The 12,902-nt window shown below is 39.7% G+C and overlaps 1 protein-coding gene across 1 annotated transcript; it reads left to right on the top strand.

Annotated features, from left to right (window-relative positions):
• The first annotated feature begins 560 nt into the window (after positions 1–560).
• GTPBP4 (GTP binding protein 4) lies at positions 561–11,584 on the top strand. Its single transcript, XM_051812900.1, has 17 exons — positions 561–713; positions 1,357–1,527; positions 2,772–2,875; positions 2,951–3,087; positions 3,701–3,801; positions 4,195–4,287; positions 4,800–4,991; positions 5,079–5,144; positions 5,845–5,934; positions 6,381–6,491; positions 6,744–6,821; positions 6,931–6,982; positions 7,571–7,671; positions 8,536–8,733; positions 9,625–9,690; positions 10,764–10,898; positions 11,387–11,584. The coding sequence occupies exons 1-17, from the start codon at positions 666–668 to the stop codon at positions 11,537–11,539; spliced, it is 1,896 nt and encodes a 631-aa protein (XP_051668860.1). The 5' UTR covers positions 561–665; the 3' UTR covers positions 11,540–11,584.
• Positions 11,585–12,902: the final 1,318 nt, after the last annotated feature.

Below are 12,902 nucleotides of genomic sequence, written 5' to 3'. Positions count from 1 at the left end.
GACATTGGAATGGGCTGCCCAGGGAGGTGGTGGAGTCACCGGCCCTGGAGGCATTTAAGGAAAGACTGGATGTGCAATGCCATGTCTATCTGACATGGTGGTGTTCAGTCATAGGTTGGACTCGATGATCTCAAGAGGACTTTTCCAACCTGAGTCTGTGACTCTTGCACAATCCCAAAATGCTTTTCCAGGCATCCCACGAGGAGTCCCACAGCTGCAGGCAGTGCCCCTGGGTGACCCAGAGCTGCTCCTGCTGACCCGTGTGGTGGGTGGCATTTGGGGGACACGGAGCTGTGACAACCTGGGGAGGAGATGAGCTGGGGGACCCTCGGTCCTGATAAGGTTTTGGGGGTCCTTTCCTTATTCTCCGCTCATTTGCGGTCCTAAAGGGAATCAACCTTTACACATCACTGAGCTGGATGAAGGTGTATTTGGCCTTCTCGGCCCTATGGGGCACGAGCCACACCTGCCCTAAACCACACCCGGGAGCCATTCCCGAACCCTCCCCTCGGTCAGGTGTTTCTCGGGGAAAGCCCCTCCTTTCCCCCGAGCACCTCCCCTCTCCCTCCCCTTCCTTCCTCGCTCCCCTCCCTTCCCTTCCCTCCTCTCGCGAGAGCCCCGTCCGCGCTCCCTTTCCGGCGCGTGGCGCGGCAGCGGCGGCCGCAATGGCGCTGTACAACTTCAAGAAGATCACGGTGGTCCCGTCTGCCAAGGTACGGCCGCGCTCCCCTCCTGTACCTTCCCCTTCCCCGGCCCCTGCCCCGGCCCTTCGCACCACCCGTCCCGCCCGGCGACTCCCGAGCGCCGCGCTGCCCTCCCCGCCCCAGCCGCGGTGCCGGCGTGGCCTCGGCCTTCGCCTCCCTCCCCTCCCGCGGGAGCCATGGACTCGCCCTGGGCTGGCGCTGCTGGGCCCGGCGGCCCGTACCATGTACAGCGCGGGGGGGGTTCTGTCAGATGAGATCCTGAGCGGGGATCCCGGGGCAGCGCTTCTCCTCAGCCCCGCGCGGTGTCGGGGTGGCCCTCACGAAAATCCCTCCTGTTTTCCAAACCTGTGTCACACCGAGCCTCGCCGCAGCGCGTTCTTTCAGAATACACCCCTCTGCTGGATCGAGGGGTTCAAGCACTGGTTTAAGCAAGGGGCTCGGCGTGGACGGGGGGCAGCCCGCGGTTGATTGAAAGGGGAACCCGACAGGGAATGTAGAAATTGCTCGTCGCAAGGTAGGAACCTGCCCTGAAACACACCTGTCAAACCGTGGGCGTGCTCAGCTGGTCAGTGTGCTCCTCCACCAGAATAAAATCGATGGCTTTACAAGAACCCGGCAATTCGTGTGATTAATCACGTTTCCTTAATTGCAGGACTTCATAGATTTGACGTTGTCAAAGACTCAGCGGAAGACGCCCACTGTGATTCATAAACATTATCAAATCCATCGGATTCGTCATTTTTATATGCGAAAAGTCAAATATACTCAACAAAATTACCACGACAGGCTCACACAGATCTTAACAGATTTCCCCAAGTTAGATGTAAGTGTTTTGTTGCTTCATCATAAAGTAACTGTGCTTGTGCAGCATTAGGAATACCTTAGCATTGTATTGCTTTTATTTGAATTTATTTTGGCCTGAGCAGCATCTTGTTGATTCACCACGTAGATGATTTTGACTGGTTCCCAGTAGGTTTTACTGGGAGGAGTTGCAGGCAAGTTTGTTCTGCAAAAATACTGTGTTCCTACTGAGAAGAGAAGTCTATGCCCATGGATGGTCATTAAAAGTTTTACAGGCTTTGAGCTGGTCAAATATGTTTGCCAGAAACTACTGTTGAATGAAGAGAAAGTATGTGGGGTTTTTTAAATATGTTGTGTCTGCTTATTTCTTTTTTGTGTATGCATATGTAAATTGTGCTTATGGTTAGTCTTTCTTAAAAAATAGGTGCAGGAAGTAAGAAATACCCTAATATTTGCTTCCCATCTTCAGGTGTTCAGAAGTTACTTTGACAACATGACCATTGTTGCAAACATGCTCTGGCAAGGTGCACATACTATTAACTTCCCAACAACTGCAACTGGATCCACGTGTCCAGTGGGACTTTTTTTATAGGCAGTTTTCTGCTTATGCTTAAATTGTTGGCCTGCAACCATATTTTTTCTTTGTTTTCATACCCAGTGAGTATTACTGCAGAATTCCCGGAAATATCTTCTGGATTTTTTTTTTTAACATCACATGCTGAAAATTCTGCAAGTAAATACATAAGTAGCTGAAATACTTTGTTTAAAGGGTTTGAACCAGAGATGCTGATTCCTTGGAAAGCTAAAGGATTTATTTGGGTATTAAACCTTTTTATCTAGTCTTGCACAGAATTTAATGTAGCACTCCAAAAAAATGAGGAATGAATAGTGTTGCTGTGTTTCCAGTATAGTATGAATTTCCTTTTAGAGACTATGTCTGTAAGCTTCTTGCAATTTCTTACTTAAAAAAAGCCTTCAAGTTGTAATATGAAGTATTTTCAAAGCAGAAGACCGAATGGAAATTCCCTATGAGTAAGTGCAAGATTTGTTTCACAAGAAATTCAAAGTGATGAAGATTTATGCATTTAGTGACCAAGCAGATTATTTTTCTTACATAATATAGTAATGAAAACTGGTTTGCTTTTAGTGTCGTTTGTGTTGCTGTACTGGAGAGAAAAAAAAAAAGAACTTATATAGTGTCCAAGAAATAGTCATCTTAAAGAAGGAAAATACAAGGCTTAATTTAATATTTTGCTTTTGTTTTAGGATATTCATCCCTTTTATGCAGATTTGATGAACGTTCTGTATGACAAAGATCACTACAAGCTGGCTTTGGGACAGATTAATATTGCCAAGAATCTGATTGACAAGTAAGAGACACTGATTTCTCTGACTTTGTACCTGCTTGGTTGGTTGTTGGCTAAATTCTTACTTCTTGTCCCCAGTGTTGCCAAGGACTACGTGCGGCTGATGAAATACGGGGACTCTCTTTACCGCTGCAAACAGCTCAAACGTGCAGCCCTGGGACGGATGTGCACCATCATCAAAAGGCAGAAACAAAGCCTGGAATACTTGGAACAAGGTTTGTCTTACATATAGGCTACAAAAAAGACGTGTGAGTTGGATATAAAGTTTATTATGCTTAATCGAAGTTAAAAGAATGTGTTTAGTGCAGAATATAGACACAGGAAACAGTTTCAAAATCCCCAAATACTTAAGAATTTATTTTTGAACAAAATAGTTTTCTCTTTGGATATTCTTTAAATTTTATGGTATTGCTAACCAAAAAAGTTATAAAACTTTTTTCTTTGCCTAAAAGTCACAGCCATGCTTTTATTTACCATTCTTTTCACTAACATATATTAAAAAAATAGTGCTAAACATTTTGCAGACATAATCCCTTACTTCAGACCTACTAATCCTTCAGGTTATGTTGCCTGATTTGCTGTGATCATTCTAGCTATAATATATAATATTCTAGCTCTTAATTTTTTAAATATTTCTGAAATTTTATTTTTATTGTACATAGATACTTGTGTAGCCTGCAGACTACTCTGCGTTTTCATAAATGATCATATCATAATATCAGAAAAGTTATTAATTTGTATTTAAACAACTCAGCATATGTATTTTTATTCCAGTTCAGTAAAACTTAAATTACCATAGATATTTAAAAACATCTTTTAACATTTTAGTGCGACAACATTTGTCTCGTTTGCCAACCATTGACCCCAATACACGAACTCTTCTGTTGTGTGGCTACCCGAATGTTGGGAAATCCAGCTTTATAAATAAGGTATGTGATTGGTTTTCTCAAAAATAATACTGAGGTGCCATTTATTTAAAATAAGGTAGCACTTAAAGAATTTGGTGTCACTGTGGTAGTGTCTGACATGAGCGGTAGCAAATTCAAGTGTCTGAGTAGAGGTTGAATGAAATTCCTGAAGGGATAAATGGAAAATTATGATAGATTTCACCCTTAAAAATCCCTATCTTTTCCAAATTAGTGTGTATCCCATGAGCATATTTTCTGATAGAAAAAATGCTTGCAGAGAAGTAGAATAACCATTTTTTAGCCTTTTTTTAGTTTTTTTTTTCTGTAGCAAAGGAAGTGCTTTATAATTATGATATACTACTTGGAACTTCAGGAAATTTTAAATAAATGCGTGTGACTAAATCTTGTTTTAAGGTGACAAGAGCAGATGTAGAAGTGCAGCCTTATGCCTTTACCACGAAATCTCTCTTTGTGGGACATATGGATTATAGGTATCTGCGTTGGCAGGTAAGAACTGTTACTATTTTGCATTTCCTTGAAAGAATGAATTGTTTATAATCTGACCTGCCATTTTGTAATGGGAGTTGTGTTTTTGTGTCTTGGTGAGATGTGCTGTGTCTGAGAGCTGCTGTGCAAGGTACAGTGTGCCAAATGAGGGCAGTAGTCACAATCTGTTATAAAAATGTACACGTATGGGTGTGTTTTCAATTTGAGGGAAGAAGGGAAATGGAATTATTGACTAAAGACTGCTCACTTTTTGTCACTGTCTAATTCTGGGCCAGGCTGGGGCAGTGCTTTCCCTGCCTCTTCAGTACTTGCAGTGTTGTTATGCTGAAACCTTGTTCTCCCATTTCTCCATTTTCACGTTCTCAGCTTGGCCGAGTTTAGTCATTTGTGACTGAAAGGAAAAAACATTGCTGTCTTAAAAAAGACAATACTGATGGAAAATCCAGCACAAGTTCTAAAATAGTCAGTCAGTTATCCTGTAATAACACCTGACTTAATGATGCTGATTTTAGGTAGTAGATACTCCTGGTATTTTGGATCATCCCCTGGAGGACAGGAACACCATTGAGATGCAGGCCATCACTGCCCTGGCACACCTGCGTGCTGCTGTGCTGTACGTGATGGATGTGTCTGAACAGTGTGGGCACAGCCTGGAGGAGCAGGTGGAGCTCTTCAGGAACATTAAGCCATTGTTTGCTAACAAGGTGAGTTTGGTTCATATTATTAATGAACCCCAGGGTTTTATAGTATGGTAACTTGAGTTACAATTTTTTTTTTCTCATTTTTATCAGCCGCTTATAATTGTTGCAAACAAATGTGATGTGAAGAGGATTGCAGAACTTCCTGAAGAGAGTCAGGTTAGGATACTTCTCCCACCTTTCTCCCTGTCTTCTGACATTTACAAAAATACCGTGTTCAAGTGTTGTGGGTGGTTATCATTTCTACTGGGCCAAAACTTTTACATGATCATTTCTTTATCAAACTGTTTTAATAGTGCAATGGAAAGCAGCTTTCCAGGTCTTGACCCCATTTTTCTTTACTCCTGTCTAATGCAGATCCTTGCTTGAATATCATAAATACCAAACAGCAGGTCCTTAGTTGTCTCAGGAATCTCTGACACTGTGAGAACTTTCAATTAGTGCTGTGGTTGGAAGTTAGACAACAGCCTTGTTCAGTTATCATTTCAGTGAGAGTTTGGAGACAGTCAGCACTAGACTGAGAGATGTTGCTTAAACAGTCACAGTAGAAGGTCCTGCAGGGCTAATTCTTTTGTATTAACAGGTTATAGCAGACATAGGATTTGTGTTTCACTGTTTTTTTCTGCCCTTGTGGGTCGTCTGTAGGTGCTTTTTAGAAAGTAGTTATTTGCTTATAAAATAAGAAAGAGATTAAATAGAGCTGTAGTTGTAAACTTTCTGTCACCCTTTTAGAGACCTAATAAAATAGCAACATGTTTGGTGCATGTATTAATACTGGATTAAGATTTCTGTTCTTAATGCATTAGTATGTTAAGAAATGCACAGAATGTCATTATTTGGGAAAATTTTTGTATTTTAGAAAATTTTTGAAGCTTTTGAAACAGAAGGATTTTCTGTAATAGAGACAAGTACTCTAACTGAAGAAGGTGTAATTCAAGTTAAAACAGAGGTAGGTCTCTTTTCTCTCAGTTTCATTCCAAATGAACAGCTAACATTTGCCTCACTTGTATTAATTTAATCTCAGTTAAATTAATAGTGAGCAGCATTATAGTGATAAACTTTAAAAATGTTTTCCTTCATAGCTGGTTGAGCTCCAGTGGACTTGGGTGAAAATGGAAAACAATGTTTAATACAAATAATAATTAAAAATAAAGAGGGTTTTCTGAGTCCTGTTGCTTTCTCTTATTGTCAGATCATTGCTAAAAAAATAGGTATCTGTATATGCATCTTCCCGTGATACTTTTAATATAAAATGCTCCAATGTTTTCTTTAGAGTTAGATAGGTAAGAAATTAGAAGATGTGAAGCTGGATATTTGGGATTGAAAGCTTGTGGTGTCATTTATTGAATCTGGAAGGCTTCATTCCTCACCTAATGTTGCCATGTGCACTTTCAGGCGTGTGACAGACTGCTGGCCCATCGTGTTGATACTAAAATGAAAGGAAATAAAGTGAATGAAGTATTGAATAGATTACACTTGGCCATGCCAACCAAAAGAGATAACAAGGTAGGCTACATGTTTACACTATTTAATGTATTTCCCTGTACTCTTAGGTAGGATAGGAAATCTCTCAATATGCGAACAGATTCATGTGGTGAAATTTTCGTATTTATTAAGTTCCTTTCCTGGGGGGAGAGTCAGCTTGGGGTTTTATATTCTTCAGAAATACATTACAATGCAGCCGGTGATTTGTAGCAGTATTTAAAAAAATGATTCGAAGTTCTTTTCCCTTTTTTTATTGGGGTGGATTAATTCCAGGAACGGCTGCCTTTTATACCCGAGGGAGTAGTAGCACGTAAGAAACGCATGGAAGTGGACACTCCCAAGAGGAAGTTGGTAAGTGGCATCTCTTAATTAGGAAGTTGGCAGATGGATTTTTAGATTTGCTATATTAGCCTCTAGATTCTAGATTAGGTGGTATATAAAGCCATGTCTGTCTTTGCAGGAGAGAGATATTGAACTGGAAATGGGAGATGATTATATTTTGGATCTTCAGAGTAAGTATTACATAAGAATTGATATTATTATTAAGCAGTAAAGTTTGGCTATTTCAGTCTTAAAGGGGAAATACCTAAACCTGACTCCTTTCAGTTAAATACCCATGCCTTCATTTTACTGCATATTATCCTTCTGTTCCAGAACTGTTGATCTTCCGTGACTGTTTCTTGTTTCATAGTGTCACTCAGTCGTTTCCCATTTTAAACTCACAGACATAAAATGACTGGTCTGATGATTCAAGTGATTTTTCCCTTCCATTCTCATTTCCCTTCCATTGTCATTAATTTTTGATGCTGTCTCTGTTAAGAAAGTATCAGTATGAGAGAGACTGCCTGATTTTGTTTCAGCTGGGTATTTGTTGCCTATTATGGCTTGGCAGTGGATCATGCTATTATTGAACAGTATTTGGTGGTGGGATGGAGATCAGAAGTATTTGTGAATATGTCAGAGATGCTGCCAAATTCTTGCCCCTTAGGGGATATGGTGCTTTTTTTTTTCCCCAGTTGTGTTCTGAGGGTTATTTTCTGTCACTAAACATTCTTTGAAATTAATTTTGTCTCTTTATTAACTTGTCTTGTGTTTTTAAGAATACTGGGACTTAATGAATGCATCTGAGAAGTACGATAAGATACCAGAGATATGGGAAGGTCATAATATACTTGACTACATTGATCCAGAAATAATGAAAGTGAGTTTTCCATTAGTTGTTTTACACTTTTCTTGCCTCTTTATCTCCATTTGTTTAGTGTAAGTTACTATTTGCAGATTAAAAACAATATATCATAAGAACATGTTCCTTTTTGTCTGCATTTGCCATGAGAGAAGATACTATTTTTTTGAATGATCAAGGACAGAATTTCAGCATGGAAAATTGCTTTACCTTGTCAGAATGATGGTGATCTTATCTTTTCCATCCTAAAATATGAGGTTTGCACGAGAAGTTGTATTTCTTCATTCTTTGACTGCAGCCAGAAGAAATGTAGCTATCAAAATTTATGTATTATTAATAATATGAAGGCCATCAATCAAATTTACGTCTACTGGAGTATGATGTTAAAGGAAATGGACTGAATTCTCAATTTATAACGTTTTGATTTAATAACAAGCACTGCTTGGATTTCTTGCTGGCTGTTAAGGAGGAGTAGTGAGTGCAGCCCAGGGAGCCTGCCAGTTGTGCAGTTGGGTTCCTCTGAACTGGTGTTCCAGTCTCTGCTGAATGTCGAAAGAGAAGGGTTTTTCAGAGTGTTTCCAGAAATGGTACAGCTGGCAGAGTTCACAGGATAGTAAAGCTGCTCTCATGCACTGGGCAGCTTCAGGGCAGTCAGACAAATGCAGCCAAACTCTAAGGTGATGTGATGGAGAAAGTGTGCACAGTAATGTGCCCACAGGTTCATGGCTGCATTAATTGTGGCTGGAGGGGTCATTCATTATCAGGTAATGTAGTCCCTTCTTGGAAGGACCTTTGTGTCATGGTCTTGGGCCATGGAGAAATGTAGTGTTAAGGATTGTAAGTCAAGGATCTGATCTCCATTTCACCTTTTCAAAATCTAAGAAACTGGAAGAACTGGAGAAAGAGGAGGAGTTGAGAGAAGCTGCTGGAGAATATGACAGCGAGCCAGAGAGTGAAGATGAAGAAATGATGGAAATCCGACGATTGGCAAAGAAGATCCGAGAAAAGAAGAAACTGAAAATCCTGCAGTCAAAGGAAAAAGATGTTCATGGTCCAAGGATGCCTAGAACAGCTAAAAAGGTGAGTATAGAACATGTTCTGTAACAAAATCTTGCTGCTGTGTAATAACGTCATGAAAACCTGGAACAGTACCAGTTAGTGGAAATGATGGCTTTTTTTCCGTGCTTGGCCCTCTCACTTGCTGCTTGCTTCCCTCTGTCCTCCCTGGAAACTACTTAGCTGTGGAGGCCATACCACATGAGGGATAGTAGCCCTTTTACTTTTGTGTCACATAAGTGTTTCTTTTGTAAAATTCTACATATATCGCAAAAAAAGTTTTTGAACAACACAGTTCAGTTTGTTGAATTGGGGTGTTTGTATATTTTTATTGTTGTTCTTGTTGGTTGGCTGTTTTAAATTCAAATAGTTAGAAGAATTAGATAATTACTTAAAATCACAATCACGTAAAATTTTTTCTGAGGCCCTCCCAGTGCTTGAGAAGATGATGTTTCTTTTTGGAAGCCGGGTATCACTCTTTCTGAGAGCAGAATCTCTTGTGACCAGTCCAGGACGATTGCAAATTACTAAGCTCATAACCAGACATTTTGAGAAAATGAATCTAGCTGATGTTGCTCCCAGTATCTCTTACTTTCTCCAAAGTGTGTGCCTTTTGGGAGAAAAGGAAACATTTCTGACCGAAATACCTCTCTTTGCCTTTCAAAAAAGGCAAACTATTTATAAGGTATTTAGAAAATTCTGGGCCCTTGCAGTCTGTGAAGCAGGATTTATGGGTGAAGAGAATTAAGTTGCAAAAAAATGAAATGTGAAGGTAGGACTTCAATTATCTGCTTGTGGGATGTGACAAAGGAAAAAATATATAGTGAATAGAATGGGCTTGTATATTGAGACAAAAGATAAGGTGGAACCATTCTTTTCTGAAAGAAATACGTTTTCATAACTGTCTTTTTGCAGGTCCAGAGGAAGGTGCTAGAGAAAGAAATGACTGATCTTGGACTTGACATGACTAATAAAGATGATGTAAGTTTTTGCTAATTAAACACAATCTTTATCAAAAAGAGATTTAAATTTAAATGCGTATTACAGCTGGCACAAGAGAGGGGGGGATCTGGTAAGGACAAACTAGGAACCTCAGATGAGGCAGTTGGTACTGGAATTTTTTGAGTAATGTGATCAAAACAGGTTGGGTAAGCTGAAAAACTAAACTGACATTTAGCAAGAATCACATATATATGTGCACTGCTTTCTTGGAATGTATGTAGGAGGATTCAAGAATGGTTTTGGTTAAACATACTTCTTAATTTTCAAGTCTGCTTTTTTGGATGAGACTGCCAGAAATAGTAAGCCTGACCTGTCATTGTTATCTTTTTACCTTTCACTCATTCTCTGGGCAGTAATGCAGCTGGCATCTTTAGATAAGTAACTAAAGCTAAAGTACTTCAAACATAGATTTGCCTTCAGGAGACATTTCATTTTAACTGAAATTAAAAAAAAAATCCATTTTGTGCAGCAAATCCAGCAGTATTATGGCTCTCTAGATCTTGAGACCTCAAATTCTTTAGCTAAACAAGGAGTTAGGAAACAAGGAATGTCAACACTGTCTGAAGCAAGCACTTACTGTTCTCAGAGCTGACATCCATTTGATGTAGGAATGATCTCAGTGAGAAGGAGTTTAATACTTATGCTATAGCATGATAAGTCTTCATGTCTGAAATTCTTAGGGCTTTGCCCTGTACACAGGACACTAATCAGGGTAGGTTTCTTCATTGCTTTTTTGCTGTTGCAAAATTACTTCAGTATTGCTATCCATTAATTTGTGTCTTTTTATGGATTACTTATCAGTCTACTCACAAAACCCAGAAAACTGTAGTTAGTAATTGTGGAGGAAAAAAGTTAATATTCATTGAAATTTGAGTGTTACTGAGGACAGGGAGTCACTGACCAACAGTTGACAATATCTTTACGCTGCTATGAAATAACCAATATAATTTATCACAGCAGTACATGTCCTATTTTTCCTCTGATTAGGAGTGGAGCATGTCTGAGCTGATTGTTTCTGGTTTTAATGACTAAAGTGATGCTTTGACTTTCAGGCACATTATGTGAGAAGGTCCCGTAGCACCACAAGGAAACGTAAACGTGATGAGTCTGAAACCCCCACATCTGTGGCGCGGAGCCGCAGCTGCTCCCGCACACCCCGGGATGTGTCTGGACTTCGTGATGAAAAGGTTTGTTATTTACCTCTTATGGCGCTTAAACCAGCTGCTGGGAACTTCAGAGCAGGCTGGTTGTGTTTGTCCAGAGTTCATGTTGGGTCTCTTTGCAGCTTCCGCATCTTTGCATTTGAACTCTTAAATGTTCAAGTTCCCTCTCAAAAGTAACATGTAACAATACAGACCAAGGGAGAACATCTTAAATTTTTGTCTCTAAATCCAAGTCTGAGGGAAGAATTCTACAAACTGTGGAGTTCCACCTCTAGTGAGTGAGGAGTTCCAGGGGTAACATGATCCTATGTTAGTGTACTGGAAAAAGTTCTGCTAAGGAGGGTTAGTGCCACCTGCAGTGATACTGCTCCAGAGTTGCACACGGTGGCATGTATTGGGTGTGAATGTCCTTGTTAAAACCATCCAGCTTAGTGGGTTTTTGAAAGGTAAAGCTTGTTACCCAAGTTACTGAGGAAGTTACTCTGCATGTTTGTTTGTTTGTTTTTAAATAGATGGTGAAGAAGGTCAAGACCATGGCAAAGAAAGCTCAGAAGAAGATGAATCGCCTGGGCCGGAAAGGAGAGGCAGACAGACACATATTTAACTTGAAGCCAAAACATCTGCTGGCTGGAAAGAGAAAATCTGGTAAAACACAGAGAAGATAAGCAGTCTTGTGAGTCAAAATTAAAAACTAAGTTTATTAAAACTAATTTCTAGTCCTGTCTTCCTTCTAATAGAAAGTGTTCAAGAAGCGTGTAGTTTGTGTTAGTAGTTAAGATAATTCAAGCTGAAAGTTCTAATACCTTGATCTTGCAGTTCTTTTAAGCAATACCACGAGAAATTTCTCAATACCAGTGGCAGAAACCCATTTCTGAACAGACATAAAAGTTACTTTGTGTCATTTTCTTATTCCTGACTTTCATGTATCAGTAAAGCATTTAGATTTCTACATAAAACTAATTTAGAGTGAAGTTAAACCTAAAAATGTGAACTACCTGTTAAAATACTATCAAAATTAAAAATGCCCAGCTTCACTAAGGTTTAGGTTTCTGTATGCAAGTGATTCTTGAATGTAGAGAATGTGATGAGTTTATGTTGCAGGTGAAGGCTGAAATTGGTGGGGAAGTAATATGGGACTTAACAAGGACTGCACAAGGTTGGTGTTGGAGCACTGAACCAGTTTTGAATGCAGGGGAGAAATGCTGCCAGTTTACTAAGCTTAATTGTGACTGAAACTGGAGGAGAAATTGCAGTTTTAGTACTGACCTGCCATCTGTAATTATAGCATGGGCAGGGAAGGTTACACCTTAAAACTGTTAATTTCTCAGTATAATATTAACATTTCAGATATGTAGAGAATGAGGGTCAGACTGACTTTTGGTCCTGAGTGCATGTGAGTTATGCTGCTGTCACCCTCTGCTTAGGAAGACAATTTCTCTTCAGGAGCTGATAGACAAAAATTCAGTATCTGTTCAAGGCAAAAGATATTGTCAAATGTGAAATATTTCCTTTTTGTCCCTATTTGGTCAATAGTTACCCAGAGGTTAGTAAAATTATGCATTCTAAATGTGTTGCCTGAGCAGTACACTTAAAATGCATGTTGAAAACTAACACCCATAAAAAGTAAGGGGGGAAACCCTTAAATTTATTTATTATTTTTAAATACAATAAGTAAGAAGAGTGTTCAGATGTCAGCTTTAGCATACTGGAGCTTTGTGTGTAAATCCATATTGTTTCCCTCATCTACCTTGTGTAATAATTTTGGTATTAAAACACATTGTAATTCTGCAAAGACGTTCATTGTCGACAAAAGCTTTGATAACAGAACTTCTAAGGGATGTTGAGGAACTGTTTGGCAAAACTTTTCTTTCACCTGCCTTATGCACAGTATTTCCACTTCTAGATATGCTTTGCCAGCTTTTGCTCCAAGCTGGCCCTTTGAGCTAGAAAAGCAGAACTTTGTTCTAATACATCTGTGCCCTGCTGCCCACATTGTGCTGCTTCAGTGGTGTGTAAGGGGCAGGATGG

The sequence above is a fragment of the Manacus candei genome, unplaced genomic scaffold, assembly GCF_025592945.1.
Source record: "Manacus candei isolate 608988 ecotype Guabito, Panama unplaced genomic scaffold, ASM2559294v1 h1tg000089l, whole genome shotgun sequence".
Classification (NCBI taxonomy): domain Eukaryota; kingdom Metazoa; phylum Chordata; class Aves; order Passeriformes; family Pipridae; genus Manacus; species Manacus candei.
Note: the sequence above shows the minus strand (reverse complement) of the source record. Positions and strands in the feature narration are given on the sequence as shown.

Coding starts and splice junctions, on each gene's coding strand:
- GTPBP4 (XM_051812900.1), top strand. CDS start 666: ATGGCGCTGTACAACTTCAAGAAGATCACGGTGGTCCCGTCTGCCAAG. Junction 4,288..4,799: donor ATAGGTATCTGCGTTGGCAG/GTAAGAACTGTT, acceptor TGCTGATTTTAG/GTAGTAGATACTCCTGGTAT. Junction 6,822..6,930: donor ACACTCCCAAGAGGAAGTTG/GTAAGTGGCATC, acceptor CTGTCTTTGCAG/GAGAGAGATATTGAACTGGA.